Here is a 19,141-nt window from a genome sequence, read left to right as displayed (position 1 = left end):
CAATCTGACACTTCCTTTCCTTTCCAGAAACGTGAGTGGAGCTGGCGCCCCCTTCGATCTGGGGGAGGGGAGACCGGGGAGAAGGTCCGCACTTCCGTCCTCAGGGTTTTCTCCCCAGGAGACCCGGTATCAGTGGTGAGCGGCGCTCGCTGTGCGCCGCTCCCAGGTTTGGCGCCTGGAAAACTCCACGTTTTGCTTTCTCCTACTTCTGGCTCCGCCCCAGCTCCAGACCTGGCGTCTCTCCCACCCTACCCGTCCGGGCCGCCCCCTTCGCGCTGCCTCTAGCGCGAGCGTGTGGGGACATCCCCGCGCCAGCCCTGGGCCCAAAGCTGGGTTGAGAATATTAAGAGTCCCTCTCCAGCGGGTCATGGACAGCCGGCCCTGGGGTTCTTCCCTTAGCTCCCTGGGCGCAGCCAGGAATTCTCTCCCACCGTAGCCGCTCAGCCGTTGGAAGGCCCTGGGCGCTGCGCGCTCCGTGTCCTCACTTTGTAGCGAGAAACTAGCACCTCGGGGGAGCCTGGAGCTTGGAGACACTCTTGCGCCTAGCCAGTCAGAGGAGTGGGCGCAGCAGCCAAGTGGCGGCGAGACGCGTAGCTTCAGGGGCCCAGATACGGCGACGGTGCCCTGGGGCGCAGATCGGGTGCCCAGCTCCAGCGCGGGAGGAAGTCCCTCTCACGGAGAGCGGAGAGCGAGGGACGCGCCCTGGGCGCACGCCCAGGAGGCCTCCTCCTCAGCCCTCGGGACCGTCCTTAGGGCGCGAGGAGGAGCTTGCTGGAGACTTCGAGGCTGTCCAGAGCCAGAGAGCCCGAGCGCTGCGTCTCCTGCCTCAGCTGGGAAGGGGGAGTGGCGCTGGCCGCCGGAGCTGGGAACCCAGCGAGCGCCTGACCTTCCTCTTCTTCCTTACCTCAGGACTTAGGCTCTGCGGGAAGGTTCTCGCCACCGAAGGAGTCCTCCCTCCCCACCCCTTTTCCTAGAAGGCTGGTGATGGATCTCCTGCTTCTGCCCCCACCGGGGCACTTGGAGCGCGCTGGTGGCGCGTGAGCCGGGAACTGCCCTCTACCGCCCTCGGCGATCCTGGGGCCGACGCCGCCTGGCAGCCTCTCCTGAGCCCCCTTGCTTCCTGGCCCCAAATCGCTAGCAGTTCCGAGAGCTGGAAGAGGGTGGCCCTCAGGCACAGCCCGCCGAGATGTCCGCGCAGAGCCTGCTCCACAGTGTCTTCTCCTGCTCCTCGCCGGCCTCGGGCAGCGCGGCTTCTGCCAAGGGCTTCTCCAAGAGGAAGCTGCGCCAGACCCGCAGCCTGGACCCTGCTCTGATCGGCGGCTACGGGGGCGAGGCGGGCGCAGAGGGCGGCTCGCGGGGGACCAGCGGGGGCCGCCTCTGCTCTCCGCTGTCCCTGGCCGAGGGTCTTAGCCCTCGCTCGGCGTTCTCTCCCCGGGGCCCACCTTCTCGGGCCAACCGCCTCCCGCCCCCTAGACCCCTCTGCTCATCCTTCTCCACACCCAGCACCCCGCAGGAGAAGTCGCCGTCTGGCAGCTTCCACTTTGACTATGAGGTCCCCCTGGGTCGCGGCGGACTCAAGAAGAGCATGGTGTGGGACCTGCCTTCGGTCCTAGCCGGGCCGGGCAGTGGTCGGAGCGCCATCCTCTGCTCTTCCGGGGGAGGCCCCAACGGCATCTTCGCTTCTCCCAGGAGGTGGCTCCAGCAGAGAAAGTTCCAGTCCCCACCCGACAGCCACGGCCAACCCTATGTCGTGTGGAAGTCCGAGGTAGGGTCCGGTGCCGCGTGTCCTCGTGGCCCAAGGCTGGCCACCTGGGCAGTTCTTTAATTACTTCTCGTTTACACAGCCAGAGCTCCTCTGAGGGGCTTTCCTGGTGTGGCTGTTCCTCTGTGGCTGATGAAATGGTGTCTGGAAATGGGACGTCCCTAGTGGCCACCCGCATGTGTCTTGTTAGGACTCCTTGGCTCCGCTCGGAGCAGTGGTACGAGCTGAGGAAGAGATGCTTTCTGTGCGGCAGGTGATTTCAAAGGGTCACTTATCCCTTCACCCAATATTTATATTTTTTAGAACTCCAAATGGTCTAGTTCTAAGCTGTTTGTCAGGATTGGAGGAAATCATATTTTGAAATATTTCTGCCATGTGGTTATTTTACAGAGAATTTGGGAACATTATTCTTGAGGGTGGTGTCGGTATGTGTGTGTAGGTCTGTGTGTTTAGGAATGTAGCTACTACTAGAATTCTCTAGTTTTGATCTTTTATTCTCCCTAAAGGTTTAATATCAGAGATCTATGGTATTAAGTACTAGTTTAATCCTGGAGAAAAAAAATCTCTGCTTAAGGCTATCAAAGATTATGGAAATATGCCTCAGTTCCACTAAGGGCAACTTGTAGTTATTTCACTAGCTACATGACTCAAGAATCATTAGCAAAAAAAGGGACTCAGAGGGAGCTATTGGTACCTTTAAAAATGTTTGCTGGTTAAAAAGAATGGAGAACAGAAGTAATAGGAAACTGTGGCTGATGTGTACTTGGAAAGCTGCATGCTTTTAGAGAGTAAATACTAGTTGTTTTAAAAATGAACAACTCTTGTTCAGTTCACAAACTCTATAGATTTGCCTTGGGTCTGTTTCCATAAGGGGGGATTCCATCCATTGTAATTAAATATTTTAAAGTACAGTTAGAATTACAGAAATGGAGTGTAACACCATGTAACTGCTGGAGATTTAGACCAAAGGAAGAAAACACAACCAAGAAAAACAGTTGGAAAGTAGTGTCCAACAGCATACCTTGCTCTCTTAACATGAGACAACTAACTGTGAAATTTTGGCTTTTATCAGACCTCTTTAGAAAAATCAATATTTAGCAGAAATATTTGCATCACGTGTTAGTGAAATATTAGTTACTGTGTCAAAAATAACTGCTAGTGTTGGGTGGGGAGCATGGATTACAAATACTAACAAACATTGTTGACTGTCCTGCCCATTTTCTTGAGGAAGGTAGACAGTAGAGAGAAAAGTCAAATAGAAGAGGGAGAGATTCTCTTCAAACCAGAGAACTCAGCATTAGAAAGAGGGTCAAGGATCTAAATGCTGAATTTCTGTTGGTCTTTAGAGGACCCTGGATTCCTACTCTATATCAGAAGCACACATTAGCAGATTAGCCTGTAGGAGTTGAAAGAGAAAGAAATGCAAAAAGCAAGCCAAGTTCTTGGATTGGATAGTCACGGACATTCACGTTTAAACCAATTGCATCATTAAGAATGTCTCTGCTTTTCTTTGCAACTGTATGTACTTGGAATATAGTATGCAGATGCTGTTTGTCACTATTATGATCAAAAGGCAATCTACTGTGGATGATCACAACTGGTTAGAAATTTTCTTCTTATCCATTAAAATCTCATCATCAATGGACAAATATCTGAACTTCGGCAATACTGGGTGGCTTAAAACTGGGTGGCAATACTGGGTGGTTCTATGCAGTGTACAGGCAGTCTGCAGGCTCACCTACCATGACTTTCACCTCTTTTGTAGTGGTTAAAACTAAGTACATAGCCATCTAACAAAAGAACAAAATTTTTTTCATAAAATGTTCGTGTGTGTGTGTGTGTGTGTGTGTATGTAATCCCTTTAGTCCTGAGGCAAACGTGGAATGATTGGTTAGAATCCTGGCATGAAAGTCCAAGGCTGATTTCTTTTGAGTCCCAGATATCCTAACTTAACCCCAGGGTCTGGAACTTAATGGCCTGGATTACCTTTCAAAGGTTTAACACCCTGGAACCCTCTCAGAAACCAAGGAAGTTCATCCTATTGAGCACTGCTTGTCCTTCTCACTTGTAAGCAAGCTGAGTCCTTTATCCTAAAAGAGAATCTTTACTAATGATGTCAAAAGTGCAGCATATGAGCACCTTCTTATGCTTCTCCTGGTCGCTCTGGCTTGGGGTTTCTCTGCCTCTGCACTATTGACAGTCGTGGCTGAGTGACTCTTCGCTCTGGACACTGTCCTGTGCATTGCAGGATGTTCAGCAGCATCCTGGGCCTCTACCCACTAGATGTCAATAGCACCCCTCCCCACCAGTATGACAGTGAAAAATGTCTGCAGACACTGCTGAATGTCTTACGGGGGTCAAAATTGCCCCAGTTGAGAACGCCAACACCAGTGAGTTGAATGTAGCCCCATAGGATGGCCATCTTGACTGCCCACAGAGGTGCTTTCAGCTGGCAGAAAGTTTCCTTTTGGGGTCTTCTTCTGATTCCAAAACCATGTAGATCCCTCTTGAGTCTTGCCTACAGATTCCATGGGTCTCTTATAGTTTATTCAACTTTCAGTTTCTCTTCCATTGAATCCATGGGCAAACATGGGAATTCACCTTCATTCAGATGTAGCCAGTAATGGATCACATCCATCTCTATTTAGTTCTTTGAACAGATTCTCTGGTTTTAAACTAAATTTTTCAAACAATGGCTCCTGCTCCCAAGACTCTCCTAAATGCCTGTAGCTCTATGCCTTCTGCTCATTCAGAGCTCACAAATGGCAATTTTATGGCTTAAAATGAGGAGGTGTTAGACAAAGTCAGCTACAACTCAGTATTTCCTTACTATGTGTTTTAGGATTGCTCTAACAAAATCTGAATCATGGACATGCTGGGTAGAATATCTATTAAGTAGAAAAAGGGAGAAGAGACAGGGATAAATGGTACATGGTAATACAGTTGGTGCACACTTCTCAGCTTTGTTCTTAGCAGCCAGGTTCTGTCCTTTACTCTGATCATAAACAAGGGAGTAAGGTCTCATTCTAACCCTGGGGTTCTAATTATTCTGGATCAGAGCTGAGCTGACATAGAGTTCGCCAGCCTCTATCCATGAATTCTTTTTTCTTCATTCACACCACAAGAACTTCTTGAGCACAAGCATTTCTCTATGTACCTAGATTGAAGAGAGGCTAAATTATGGTGTCACCCATTAAAGAGCTCACAGTCTAAGGAGGAGCGTGGATGACTCAACCAATAGCTGCAGTGCAGAAGGGTCAGCACAGTGAGGGACTGGGGAATGTGATCACAGTGCTTTGGGGAGGTTTAGAAAACTTCACTGTGCAGAAAACACTTGAACTTGTTCTTCAAGGGTGATTGCCACTTATCAGAAGAAGAAGGGAAGTGATTCCTTGATGAAACAGAAAGGAATGGACCTGCAAAGGCACAGGGGTGTTGGTGATGTGAGTTTCCAACAAAGAGGACTTAGAAGAGCTTAAGTGCAATAGTTTGTTTGGAGGAGGAGGTTAAGATATCTGAAATTTAATATATGTAGCAACCACATGGTTTTTAGTATAACAACCCAATGAAACCAGAAGTGAGACACATACTTGGAGGCATGCTGTGCTGCTTAGTCGCTCAGTCGTGTCTGACTATTTGTGATCTGGTGGACTGTAGCCCACCAGGCACCTCTGTCCATGGAGATTCTTCAGGTAGGAATACTGGAGTGGGTTGCCATGCCCTCCTCCAGGGCATAATAACTATCTATGGGCTTGGATAAAAATGGCAGAAAGGCCAAAGCACATTGCCCATCTTCCAGGACACCCTTTGGGATCAAATCTGCAGGGAAGTGAAGGGATGTTTTTGAAGTTAGAAGTTTGGTGTGCCTGGAGCATAGGCTATATCTCACTGTATGTTGGACACTAGCATTCAATAGGTTGGGTAGGAGTTTGGACTCTGCATTTCAAAGAACAGTAGTTCTCAACCTGGAGGCAACTTTGTTCCCAGGGGACATTTAGCAATGTCTGAAGACAGAATTGATGCTTTTGAACTGTGGTGTTGGAGAAGACTCTTGAGAGTCCCTTGGACTGCAAAGAGATCCAACCAGTCCATCCTAAAGGAGATCAGTCCTGGGTGTTCTTTGGAAGGAATGATGCTAAAGCTGAAACTCCAGTACTTTGACCACCTCATGCGAAGAGTTGACTCATTGGAAAAGACCCTGATGCTGGGAGGGATTGGGGGCAGGAGGAGAAGGGGACGACAGAGGATGAGGTGGCTGGATGGCATCACTGACTCGATGGACATGAGTTTGGGTGAACTCCGGAAGTTGGTGATGGACAGGGAGGCCTGGCCTGCTGCAATTCATGGGGTCGCGAAGAGTCAGACACGACTGAGTGACTGAACTGAACTGAACTGAAGACAGTTTTGGTTGTCATAACTGGGGGTGGTGATGTGTTAACTTCATTTTGTGGCCATAATAAATTACCCCAAATGTATGGGTTAGAGCAATACAAATTTCTTATCTTATACTTGTAGAGGTCAAAAGTCTGAAATAGGTCCCCTTCGACTAAAGTCAAGATGTTGGCAGGGCCACGTTCCTTCTGAAGGCTCTAGGATCCTTTTGCTTTACTTTTCCAGTGTCCCCATTCCCCCATCTTTAATGCCAGCTGTGTTCTAGTTTTTTCTTCCTCAGACACTCTTAAGGATGCTTGCGATTACATAGGGCTCACCTGGATAATCCAAGGTAATCTCATTGCTTTAAGGTCAGTTGATTAGTAACCTTTAATTCTATCTGCAGCCTTAATTCCCACTTGCCATGTACACTAACATATTTACCCGTTCCAGAGAGTAGGACGTAGATATCTTTGGTGGGACATTCTTCTGCCTACTAGGAGGGAAGGTGCTAGTTGCATCTAGCTGGGACGAATCCAGGGCTGCTGCTAAACACTCTACAGTGCACAGGACACCACCCACAACAGAGAATTATCTCGGTTAACTCAAAGTCAGGAGTGCCCAGGCTGAGAAACCCTGTGGTGGAGAATGGGGTAATTGGTAATTTTTAAGCATGGGTGTGTAAGATGATTCAATATGTGTTTTAGAGAGATCACTCTAGTGTTTGTGGGGGGCATGCATCAATAGAATGAAACAAGCAGAAGGACAGATACTCACAGGAGATAAGCATGGGGTGACCATGCCAAGCATCCTACAGACAAATGGGAGTTGGCATAGAAACATAGCACTTCCGTATTTCTTACTTTTCCACTTTACCAAATCGTTTTCTTGCACTATTGAGCTACATTGAATATTTTTGTCTCAATAAACCAGTGGTTTTCAACCAGAAGGTAGGTTTGCAGCCTGGACGTATCTGGCAGTTGTTCAGTCATATCTAAAACTCTTTGCGATCCCATGGACTGCAGCGCGCTAGGCTTCCCTGGCCTTAAGTATCTCTCAGAGTTTGCTCAAACTCATGTCCATTGAATCCATGATGCCATCCAACCATCTCATCCTTTGTTGTCCCCTTATCCTCCTCCCTCAATCTTTCCCAGCATCGGGGTCTTTTCCAGTGAGTTGGCTCTTCACGTCAGTGGCCAAAGAATTGGAGCTTCAGCTTCAGCATCAGTCCTTCCAATGAATATTCAGGGTTAATTTCCTTTAGGATTAACTGGTTTGATCTCCTTGCAGTCCAAGGGACTCTCAAGACTCTTCTCCAACACCACAGTTCAAAAGCATCAATTCTTTGGCACCCAGCCTTCTTTATGATATATAACTACATGGCAATGCCTGTTGACATTTTTGATTGCCAGTGCTGAGGCTGGGAACGTGTGTTACTAGCATGATGGGTAGAGACCTGGGATGCTGCTAATCATTCTACACTACACAGAAGAGACTGCCGCAACAAATCATTCTCCTGCTCCAGTTTTCAATAGCCCCGAGATTGAGAAACCTTATATAATGTACTACTTTATACAAGAAACGGAATTCTCAGTTTTGCTTTCTGGTACCATTTTCTCTCATGTTTCTGGCTTTACTCTGTCATTTCTTCTTCTTTCCTGGTATATGTCAACTGCGGCTTTGAATTGGGAAAAATACCATTTTAAAAGGTAATGAAGATAGGGAAAAAATATGGGGTATCTAAACATATGTGTAAGAAAGAATTGAATTGTAAATATGTAATGATGAAAAGTGGTATTAAAAGTTAAAACATGGGCAGAGAGGAATATTGTGATTAAAAATAGAGGCTCACCCATGCCGAAAGAGGAAGTAATTAGAGTAAGGCAGCTTCAAACAGGAAATTGACAAAGGGCATTTTACAAGGAATTATGTCTGAAATCTGTTGGTCTCTGGATGGGAGGTGTGCGTGAGAAACCCGACGGCCCCCCTTCACACACCCCGGCCCACCACGATTACTCCCACACCCACGTGCAACCCCCACAAGTAGGGAGGGGACATGGGGCATGCACCCTGCCAAAAAGTCAGTTCCTTATGGCAGGTGGTAAGGACAACCACAGACGAGGCAGCACCTGGCCCCCACCAAGAGGGGGGAAACAGGCACGCCTCTCTTACCATCTGGACTGCTCCGCGCCACCCCCCCACCCCCGCCGCCACTTCCAAGAGAGCCACACACAGGACACACATCCCTTGGACCGCAAGGAGATCCAACCAGTCAATCCTAAAGGAAATCAGTCCTGAATATTCACTGGAAGGACTGATGCTGAAGCTGAAGCTCCAATACTTTGGCCAACTGATGGGAAGAACTGACTCATTGGAAAAGACCCTGATGCTGGGTAAGATTGAAGGCAGGAGCAGAAGGGGACGGCAGAGGATGAGATACTTGAATGGCATCACCGACTCAATGGCATGAGTTTGTGATGTCTGGGAAGCTCTGGGAGTTTGTGATGGACAGAGGAGCCTGGTGTGCTACAATCCATGGAGTTGCAAAGAGTTGGATATGACTGAGAGACTGAATTGAACTGAACTGATGTCTTAAATCAGCATAATGCCCTAAGAATTTATAACTTGGGAAAATATTCACTTTTCATGTGCTTTCTCTTGGATTATTTCTCTGCTAGAATTCATTTCATTTCTAAGGCAATTTTTAACTTGAATAGAGGATAATATTAAGACAAGTTCTTCTGAGATTGAACTGAACTTTCACCGGGATTTTGGAATGTGACGATTGGCAAGAGCATATTTTAGACTCTGAAAGGATCTTAGGTAGTATCTAGTTGCAGCCTCCTTACTTTCCAGTTAAAGACAGGGATTGAAAGAGTTAAGTTCAAATGCAGACAAGTTGAGGGCAGGACCACCCTGAAATCCTCCTTGACTCTCAATACAAACGGCAAAACTTCTGGAAAAAGTAAGCACTCATGAAAATCTAGAACTCTGGCAATCCTTTTTTTCTAGCCCCATTACTTAATGAAACAATTTACTCAAAGTTGCCCAAATCCCATGACTTTCTGAGACCTCATTTGGCTGAACTTCTGGGCAGAAGTGACAGCACTGTTCTGCCCATCCCCACTACTCCTCTAGGCCACTGCTCCCCCTCCTCTCCTCCCCACTGCGCACAGAAGAGTCCCAGTCCCCTCCCTGCTGCCTGATTCTCAGTCTGTAATGTCTCTTCCTGCTCTTCTGTTTCTGTGCTTGTCATCCACACATCCTCACAGTCCTGTGTTTTTCCTTCAGATCATTCTGCCTTGATGATCTCATTCACTTTTGTGACTTCAGCCATTATCCCTCTTGGGGACACTCATAGTTCTGTGTGCTTGAGCATCTAACATCTATTCCAGTTTCTTGCAAGACATTGCTCACGGTGCCCACTGGACTCTTCCTGGTCTACATGTCTGAAGTGGAACAAATCAATCCCCTTTTCTCTGAGCACACTTCATTTTCCGTATTCCTTATTCTTGGTTGGTGTCACCATTCTTAGGCCAGTTTAGTTTTACCAGGCCAGAAATGTCTTCAGTTTTCCCCCTCTTTTTTTTTCCCTCCTGTCGTCTCCAATAAGTTATCAAATCCTGTTGTGTTTATTTCTCATTTGCTCCATGCTTGAAAGGATTTGAAGAGGAATGTATCCAAGTTCTTACATCTCTCTCCAGCTGTTCCTTCTCATTGCCGCTGCCTAGTTTGGGTCCTCATTTTCTGTGACCTCCTGCTTGGTCACCCTGCCTTCAGTTTTCCCCTCTTCCCATCTGGCTTATGGGCCTTCTATTCCAAAGAAACAATTGTAATCACATTAACTGCCTGAGTAAAAACCTTTGCTGGGACTCAGTGTGTACAGAATGAAATCCAAACTGCTTAGCCAGTCATTTCAAAGCCTTTTACATTATAATCTTAGCTGACCTCCTCCCCTTTCCCTAGGAATTTTCATCCAACAAAAGCAAACTAGCCACTTAGCCAGGTCATCATTAAATTGTTTGTCAAGTGCCAGCTGTGCCCTAAACATTGGAAGTTGTGGAATAAACAGGCATGGACCTACAAGGTGCTTACCCCTTTGTGAAAGCAATCATTCCCAATAAATAAATTGCTGCACTTCCTCAGAATGCGATGGCATTATGACAGGAGGACTGTGGTGGACACAATAATGCCTGCCCCCAGGATGTCCATGTCCTAATTCCTAGAACCCATGGATATGTTACCTTATATGGCAAAAGAGACTTTGCAGATGTGATTAAGTTAAGTATCTTGAGATGGGGGAATGATACTGGCTTATCTGGGTGAGTCTAATGTAATCACAAGGATCCTTATAAGAAGGAGACAGGAAGGTCAGAGTTAGAGAAGATATGAGGACAGAATCAGCCAGAGAGACACAGACAGACAGATGTAGAAAGAGACAGAGACAGACAGACAGACACATATACTGATTTCAAAGATGCTACACTACTGGCTTTGAAAATGGAGAGGGAAGCCATGACCCAAAGAATGCAGCAGCCTCTAGAAGCTGGAAAAGGCAAGGGAACAGATTGTCCTTAGAGTCTACAGAATGACAGTGGCTCTGCCAACATCCTTCTAGCCTGGTGAGACTTCTGATCTCCAGAACTGTAAGAGAATAAATAAGTGTTGTTTTAAGCCATGACGTTTGTGATGATTTGTTACAGCAGCCATAGGAAGCTGATACAAGTACTAAGGAGGTCTGGGATGTCTCACCTGAAACCAGTAGATAAGGAGGCCTTTGCTAAACAAAAAAGAAGGGAAAAGATAGAATGGTATGTAATTAAGAGGGTCATAATATGCTTCAAGAACTTAGATAAATCCAACTGAAAGCACCTAGAGGAGTAGGAAGATGGAGAAGCATGAGTTTGGCTGGGCCTTGAGCTTCATGATACAGCTCAGGATTTTATGATTTAATTTAAAGGTCTCTGCAGGGATTTTTTTTTTCCTTTCCTCATTCTGCTTTTGATTGCCTGGTCCCATATCTGAGAAAAGTCCATCATACTTTATGACTTAACCAGATGTCACCTCCAAAGAAATACGTTCTGACTATCATACATGTCATGACAAATTCATGATTTACACAAATGTGAGCTCAGCTTTCCATAGCTAGATTGTAATTTTTTTAAGCCTGCATAGGGAACAGTGTTTCATATCAGAATCTATTCAATGACTGAGGGAATCTGTGTTCTGACAGTGATTCTTCAAATCCTGAGACACACCTTTGAGGCATGATGTCTTAGTCTAAATTTTACTGCATCCTCTTTGGGCCATTGCTTATGATAAAGAGACTGAGATTATAACTGCAACTATGTTCCAATGTGGCAAAACTGGAAAGGAATATGTGGAAATGGAATTAGGTACTGTGTTAGCTAGTAAAGAATGAGGTTTTCATTGGCTATTAGGGAAATACACATCAAAACCACAATGATATACTAATTCATATGGCAATATAGTCATATGGCTATAATAAAAGAGATAATATCGAGTGTTGACAAGGATGTGGAGAAATTGAAACTCTCATACACTGCTGGTGAGAATGTAAAATGGTGCACCAGCTTTGAAAATACTTTGGCAGTTTCTCAAAAAGTTAAACATTGACCGTATTACTCAGCAATTCTACCTTTAGATATCTACTCAAGAGAACTGAAAATACATGTATACAAAGATTGTAAGTGAATGTTCATAGCAGCATTGTTCATCATGGCCAAAATGGTGGAAACAATCAAATGTCTATCAACAGATGAATGGCAAACAAAACATGGTGTATTTATGCAATGCAAGATTATTTAGCAATAAGAAGGCCTGGAGTACTAATATTTGCTACAACATAGATAAACCTTGAAAACATTACACTAAGTAAAAAAAGCTAGTTAAAGGACCATATATTGTGTGATTCTATTCATATGAAATGTCTAGATTAGGCAAATCTCTAGAGACAGAGAATAGGTTAATGGTTGCCAGAAGCTGGCAGTAGGGAGTGATGAGAAGTGACTGCTAATGGATACCTGGTTCCTTTTTGGAGGGATGAAAACATTCTGGACCTTGATAGAGGTGATGTTTGCACAGCCTGAGGAATATACTACAAACCTTTGAATTGTACACTTTAAAAGGGTAAATTTTATGGTATGCAAACTTTAATATCAATTTAAAAAAGAATACTGTTGATGACTTTTAGAGAAAATATATCAATATTGTTGCTACATCATCTTTTCAGTAAAACATAAACGTGAATGAAGAGAGTTATGTAGCAGGCCCAAGCCTAATATGTATTAAATACTGTCCTTGAGGATGCAACGAGGAGGTAGTAACAGCTCTAACAGATTCAATGGAGGAGTCAACAGCCAGCCTGGGATTTTCTGAGACTGGTTACTGTGGAAATTCTGTGTCCTGATTAGTATGCTTTGGAAGCAAGTGCAGAGAAGCTATTAAAAAGATTGTTTTTCAGAATAGGCAGAGACTTTAAAATGTACTTAGAATCTTGAAAAATTGCCTGGCCATATCACACTAGAGCTATTGAATAGCCACAGATTTTTAGCAGCCATTAGAACTAAAAGCAAATTGACAAAATACAACACGTCTTGTGCCGATGGACCCAAGAGGAGAAGGCTGAATTGGAAATGAATTGAGTTGGGTGACCCCATGGATCAAGATAAATAACATGGTTTTCCTTCGGTATACCTGGACACTTGTGGAAACAGGTGAATTAACTACTACTCATAGGAGCTGAAGGGCTTCCCAGGTGGCTCAGTGGTAAAAGAATATACCTGCCAATGTAGAAGATGCAGGAGACGCCACTTTGATCCCTGGGTCAGGAAAATCCTCTATAGGAGGAAATGGCATCCCATTCCAGTATTCTTGCCTGGAGAATCCCATGGACAGAAGAGCCTGGTGGGCTAGTCTGTGGGGTCACAAAGAGTCAGACACGACTGAGCAACTGAGCATGCATGCACAGAAGCTGAGGTGTGAATAAGCATCAGATCAATTCTCAGCTTGCATTGTCAATAATTTCTTTTCTCGGGGGTTGAGAAACAGTTAGGCAAGCTGAGACCCAAAGGTGGATGGGGAATGGGAAAGATAAACCTTAGGTGACAGTAGCCACATTGCCTCTGGGTTTATTCTAACAAGGTTTCTGCTATAGTTAATAATTTGGTTTATGGAAATCCTGAACCAGGCCACCAGGTTTTCTGGCTTTTGAGCAAAGTAGCATTGTGCTCATAATGGAACTTCCAATTGATTCTTTGCCCACTTATTTCAGTTGTTTGCTTCAGATTGTTGGTGGTGTTTAGTTGCTGAGTCATGTCCTACTCTTTTTGTGACCCCATGGATTGTAGCCCTCCAGGCTCTTCTGTTCATGGGATTTCCTGGATAAGAATACTGGGGTGGGTTGCCATTTCCTTCTCTGGGGGATCTTCCCAACCCAGGGATTAAACCCGCATCTCCTGCATTGGCAGGCAGATTCTTTATCACTGAGCCAGCAGCATAGGTGATGATAATAATAAGTGAAATAACAATTATTAATAGTGTTTGTAGAATGCTCAGCAGTTTTTTTTTTTTTTTACTATTATTACAACAACTCTGTGGGGTGATAGAGTCAACCTTCGTTTTGCAGATAAGGACACTGAGACTCCAATTAAGAGGCAGCCAGACTTAGTTGGAGAAGAAATGAAGTGAATGGGTTAGAGCTGGACTCTGATCTAGACCACCTGGATTCAAATCTCAGCTGTGCTCTGTGACCTTGAACAAATTACAAAGCATCTTTCTGCCTCAGTTTCATCGTCTGTCAGATGGGGATAATTAAAGTGCCTACCTCAAAGAGTTTTTGTGAGGACCTCATGATCTGATTACTTGGAAAGTGCCCAGCACATAGGAAGTAATAAAAGATGGTTAGTAGAGCAAGGTTACATAAATTGGAGGATGTGTCCAGGTCACACAGCTAGGAAGCAACAAAAGTAGGACTTGAATTAGAGTATTAGTTGAAAATATTTATTCTGCACCTACAGTGTGTTCCAGGAACCTTACTCTTTCCACCAAGGCACTCAAAGAGGGCTTAGGTGATCAAATGAATGAATAGACCTGACTGAGTTGGACAACAGCAAAAGGTAATTGAAAATTTATCTTCAAGTTGTTAAGTAAGGTATACTTTTCATGATAGGCATTGGAGGCTGTCACCCCAGGGATTTGAAGTAGTGACTTGGAACACAGGAATTTGCTGGACTTGCATTGTGGATTTGGTGTAACACAAGATACGCCAACAAGCCAGGGGGGAACCTTCATTCCCACACACTAGTCCCAGTAACTTCATTGCATCAGACACTTTTTGGAGAATACTTAGCATGTTGGAAACTGGATAGCTCCCAGTTTAGTCCCGGTTCTCTAGCTGGCAAATGCCATGTACTTTCTCACTTGAAGCCTGGTGTTCTCACTTCCTCATGCTACCACTACCATGTGAGCTCAAGCTGACTATTGTTCATGGCTAATCTCATCAACATCTTCCCAGGGTAACAAGGCAGCATCACTAAGTTGAAACAATACCATCTATACTCAGATGCTTTTTTTGCTCAAAATCTAACCATAACTCCCATTAACATTTCTAGACTGACTTTGGCATTCTATGAACAAAACAGAATGTTGGGATGGAAGAGCCCTTAAAGGTTTTCTGTCCAGTCGAGACATCCCTGTGATGCTTAAATCCTATCTACAACATCTCCAGTTTATGCCCAGCACTGGCCCTGCCCCAACGGAGACCTTCAGAGTTCTGCCTTTTGATTATCATAGACACGGTTGATTCTTCCTGGAATTGTGTTCAAAACAAGCCTCCCTGGGACTTTTATCATGCTACAAATGAATTCTGCCTCTCCCCTCATACAGATTATCACAAATATTGCATTATTGTTGTCAGTAAGGAAGTATAGGTTCGCTTATGAAAGCATCTGTTTATGAAAGCATCTGTTATGAAAGCTTATGAGAGCTTCTGAGCATCAACACAAAGTTTGGTCATATTTTCTCTTTGACAGAGAAAAATCATGGATATATAAAACCAGAATTGAAGAATTGTTTACATGAAAATTAAATTATTGACCTGAAGGTATCTGTCAAATTACTTAGAGAAATCCAGGATTAGAGCTTTTTGTCTCTAGGTTCTTGCTACTAACCCAGTGAGTCAGGTTTCTTCCTTTGATGATTTATAAGACAACTCAAAGACAGGTACAAGTTTCATATTGTATCACAGAGGGTAGCTCTGGGTCTTTCAGCAAGCCCCCAAAGAGGCATGTTGAATCTGGTTTCTAATGGAAATATATTGTCAAAAAATGGTGTGCTCAGAACGTGTTTGTCAAAACGCCAATAAAATAAACAAGAAAGGCGATATGGAAATAGTAAGCAGCCTTGAATGTCATGGAGTGTGATATGAGTCCCAGGCTAACTTCAGAAGCTCAGAGTCATGAACTCAGCAGATATATTGTTGCTCTGCTGCAATGACAACATTTTAATCTTTTAATTTATGATTAAATTGGAAATAAATTGCTTTTGCACTGAGGGTGCCCTTTTGAAGATTAGTAAAAAGTGCTATGCAAACGATCAGATATTTAGGTTCTTGTTCAGGGTTCTTATAACTGAAAAAGGTTATTCAGAGTGACAAGATATTTTTTAGAAAGTGAAATAGTTTATTTCTCTTTGCAATATTATTCAGAGTTTCATTTTTTTCCCCAGGGGAGAGGGATGGAAGCTAGATGCAGATGAATCAATATGTCACGATTGTCTAGTTTGTCTTTCCTCATCTAGAAATATCCCTTTTGTAGGAAATGTTTAAATAATGCTATGTATCTTACTGATCCCATAAGGTATCATTTCTAATTTATATAAAGATATGCAAGATATAACTTATGTAAATGTTCACTGGAATCTAAAATCATTTTAAAAAGTAAAGTTATTTTTTAAAAGTTCAAAGTAAGAAGTTTTACTTTCAGAGTTCAGAGTAAGAAAGTTGAATGGTCAAGAAGAAAATTAACTTAGCATACTTACAAAGATTCCTTTTTAGTTATTAATTAAATGTTTCTATGCAATATTTTGGGCTTCATTCATAGCTCAGTCAGTAAAGAATCTGCCTGCAGTGCAGGAGACCCAGGTTCAATTCCTGGGTGGGGAAGATCCCCTGCAGAAGGAAATAGCAACCCACTCCAGTATTCTTGCCTGGAGAATCCCATGGACAGAGGAGCTTGGCAGGCTACAGACCATGGGGTTGCAAGAGTCAGACATGACTGAGCAAATAAACCACCACCACCATGCAATATTTTTAGACTTCCCTGGTAACTCAGCTGGTAAAAATCTGCTGGCAATGCAGGAGACCCCAGCTTGATCCCTGGGTTGGGAAGATTCCCTGGAGGAGGGTATGGCAACCCACTCCAGTATTCTTGCCTGGAGAATCCCCATGGACAGAGGAGCCTGGCTGGCTGCAGTCCATGAAGTCACAAGGAGTCAGACACGACTGAGCAACTAAGCACAGCACAGCACATGCAAACTTTTTACAGGGCAGAAAAATTAATTTTTTTCTCTTATTTGGAATGACTTCTGCAGAGTTTTAGACCACAATCTATTAGTGTAATTTTTCTGACTGTATGTCTATTCATACAGCTTTTAAGTTCATGATAACACCTTGCTTTAGAAATAAAAATGATTGGTTGGATGTTGCCATATATAATTGGAACATGGATAAATCATTTTCATAAAAATCAAAACTTTTAAAACTTCATGAAAAAATTGTGGGAAGGGCACAAGTTCTGTGTCTTAGTTTGAGTTCCACCAAAGAAAGGACCTGGGTGAATGTTGTTTCTTTGGGAGGTGATCCCGGGAAGCAGGAATGATGAAGAAAAAATGAAATGCCATTATAAATTTGTGCCATAAAATTCACATCTGTGGACAAAGGAATGACCACGATTCCAGCAGGACCACTGGAAAGCTTGCAGAATGCCTCTCAGAATCATCTACCTGTGTTTCTGTTATCTATTTAGGTATAACAAACAATCCCCCAACTTAGTGGCATGACTCTGTGGGTCAGGAATTAAATGATCACAGCTCAGCTGGGCAGTTCTTCTCCACATGGCATCAGCTGAACTCACTCATTTGGCTGCTTTTAGCTGGTGTCTGGGATGCCTGGAAAGTTCAGGATGTCTACACTTATATGTCTGGTGCATTGGTGATCCTCCATGTGGCCCCTCTCCCCGAGAGGATAGCTAGGGCTTCCTCACTGCATGGTAATCTCATGGTATTTGGTCAGCATGAGTCACAGGGCCCGCCCAGATTCAAGGGCAAGGGAAGTAGATTCCACCTGTTGATGGGAGAAGCAAAAATCACTTGTGGCCTTCTTGGATCTGTTTCAAGCTAAAATATGGGGAGATGGAGAATGTCTCCACTGGTTTCTTTTCTTTCTTTAAAAAGTCTTTACTGAATTTGTTACAATATTGCTTCTGTTTTACATTTTGACTTTTTGGCTGCAAGGTATGAGGGGACTTAGCTCTCTGACCAGGGATCAAACTCATATCCCTCTGCACTGGAATGCAAAGTCTTAACCACTGGACTGCCAGGAGAGTCATTCCATTGGTTTCTATCCTGAATTGGTTGGACCTTGTAACCTCTTGCACACGACCTAGTGTTCACTAGAGATGGGACAAAGGTCAGTGTGAGCTTGAACAGAACTAACTTCCCAGCACAATCCTAGCCAAATTCAAAAATTTTAGCACAGGCTCATGGGGAGCAGCAAGTAGAATGTCAACCACAATCTTATTTAACTGAAGGACAGTATAATCATAGATTTCGGAGGTGTGTAAACCTGGGGTCAAACCCCAGAGCCACTATTTACAAGGTACAAATTTCAGTTGCTTCACCTTTAAAGGGAATACAACTGTATTCTCTTTGTAGGAGGTTGTGAAATCAATTGGTGAATGCACTTAGGCCCCATGGGCCATGAGGTGTCATACAGCTATGTCTATTGTTAATTACTCCATCTGCTTCATTCCTAAATGCTGTTATAGGCAGTGAACATGGATCTTATAATGCTTTCAGAGGAAAAAAGGCAACAATACTATTTTTGGCTTTTTAAACTCTTAAGAAAATATGCAGTACCCGAGGCAACTATGTTACAGTGCAGTTTTTCCTCTACATATTAGGTTTTAAGATTTGTGTACAGTAATTAAGATTGTATGAAAAAGTGCTGTTTATTTCCTGTCAACTCTCATATACATACACCCATGAGTAAATGGCAAAATAAGCCCTTTCTTATGCAGAGTTGGGACAAAGAAGTTAAGACTATACATCCAATCCTGTAGTAGTTGTTCTTTAGGTAAGAGTTGTTCTATTGATTTTGGAGAAGGCAATGGCACCCCACTCCAGTACTCTTGCCTGGAAAATCCCATGGAAGGAGGAGCCTGGAAGGCTGCAGTCCATGGGGTCGCTGAGGGTCAGACATGACTGAGTGACTTCACTTTGACTTTTCACTTTCATGCATTGGAGAAGGAAATGGCAACCCACTTCAGTATTCTTGCCTGGAGAATCCCAGGGACAGGGGAGCCTGGTGGGCTGCCGTCTATGGGGTCACACAGAGTCAGACACGACTGAAGTGACTTAGCAATAGCAATAGCAATTATATTGATTTATATGCTGCCCTTAGGGAATTTCCACATAGTCTTTAGTTGGCAGTAGCTGCAGCTGTGATACCCCTTACCCTCAACTGGCTATTAAAGTATCATTGTGCAAAGCTACTTGTTCTTAGAACTTACTCCATTGAGATCCTTCCAATTGACTGGATGTTAATAAAACAATAAGCAAGGTGAAAATACAGCCTTCAGAATGGGAGAAAATAATAGCAAACGAAGCAACTGACAATGAATTATCTCAAAAATATACAAGCAACTCCTGCAGCTCAATTCCAGAAAAATAAATGGCCGAATCAAAAAATGGGCCAGAGAACTAAATAGA

General features: G+C 44.0%; 1 protein-coding gene across 3 annotated transcripts in view; it reads left to right on the top strand.

The window, feature by feature from the left end:
- Positions 1–258: 258 nt before the first annotated feature.
- ARHGAP6 (Rho GTPase activating protein 6) overlaps positions 259–19,141 on the top strand; it is a 541,445-nt gene continuing 522,562 nt past the window's right edge. Inside the window, exon 1 of one of the 3 annotated variants that reach the window (XM_086386891.1) lies at positions 259–1,765. In XM_086386891.1, the coding sequence (XP_086243017.1) occupies positions 1,187–1,765 (579 nt within the window). In that variant the 5' untranslated portion in view covers positions 259–1,186. The remainder of the gene's footprint in view (positions 1,766–19,141) is intronic. The other 2 variants (XM_086386892.1, XM_086386902.1) reach the window with 2 other exon arrangements.

The sequence above is a fragment of the Bos grunniens genome, chromosome X (assembly GCF_055505025.1).
Source record: "Bos grunniens cultivar Pamir isolate PY7600 chromosome X, Bosgru_T2T1.0, whole genome shotgun sequence".
Classification (NCBI taxonomy): Eukaryota; Metazoa; Chordata; class Mammalia; order Artiodactyla; family Bovidae; genus Bos; species Bos grunniens.
Note: the sequence above shows the minus strand (reverse complement) of the source record. Positions and strands in the feature narration are given on the sequence as shown.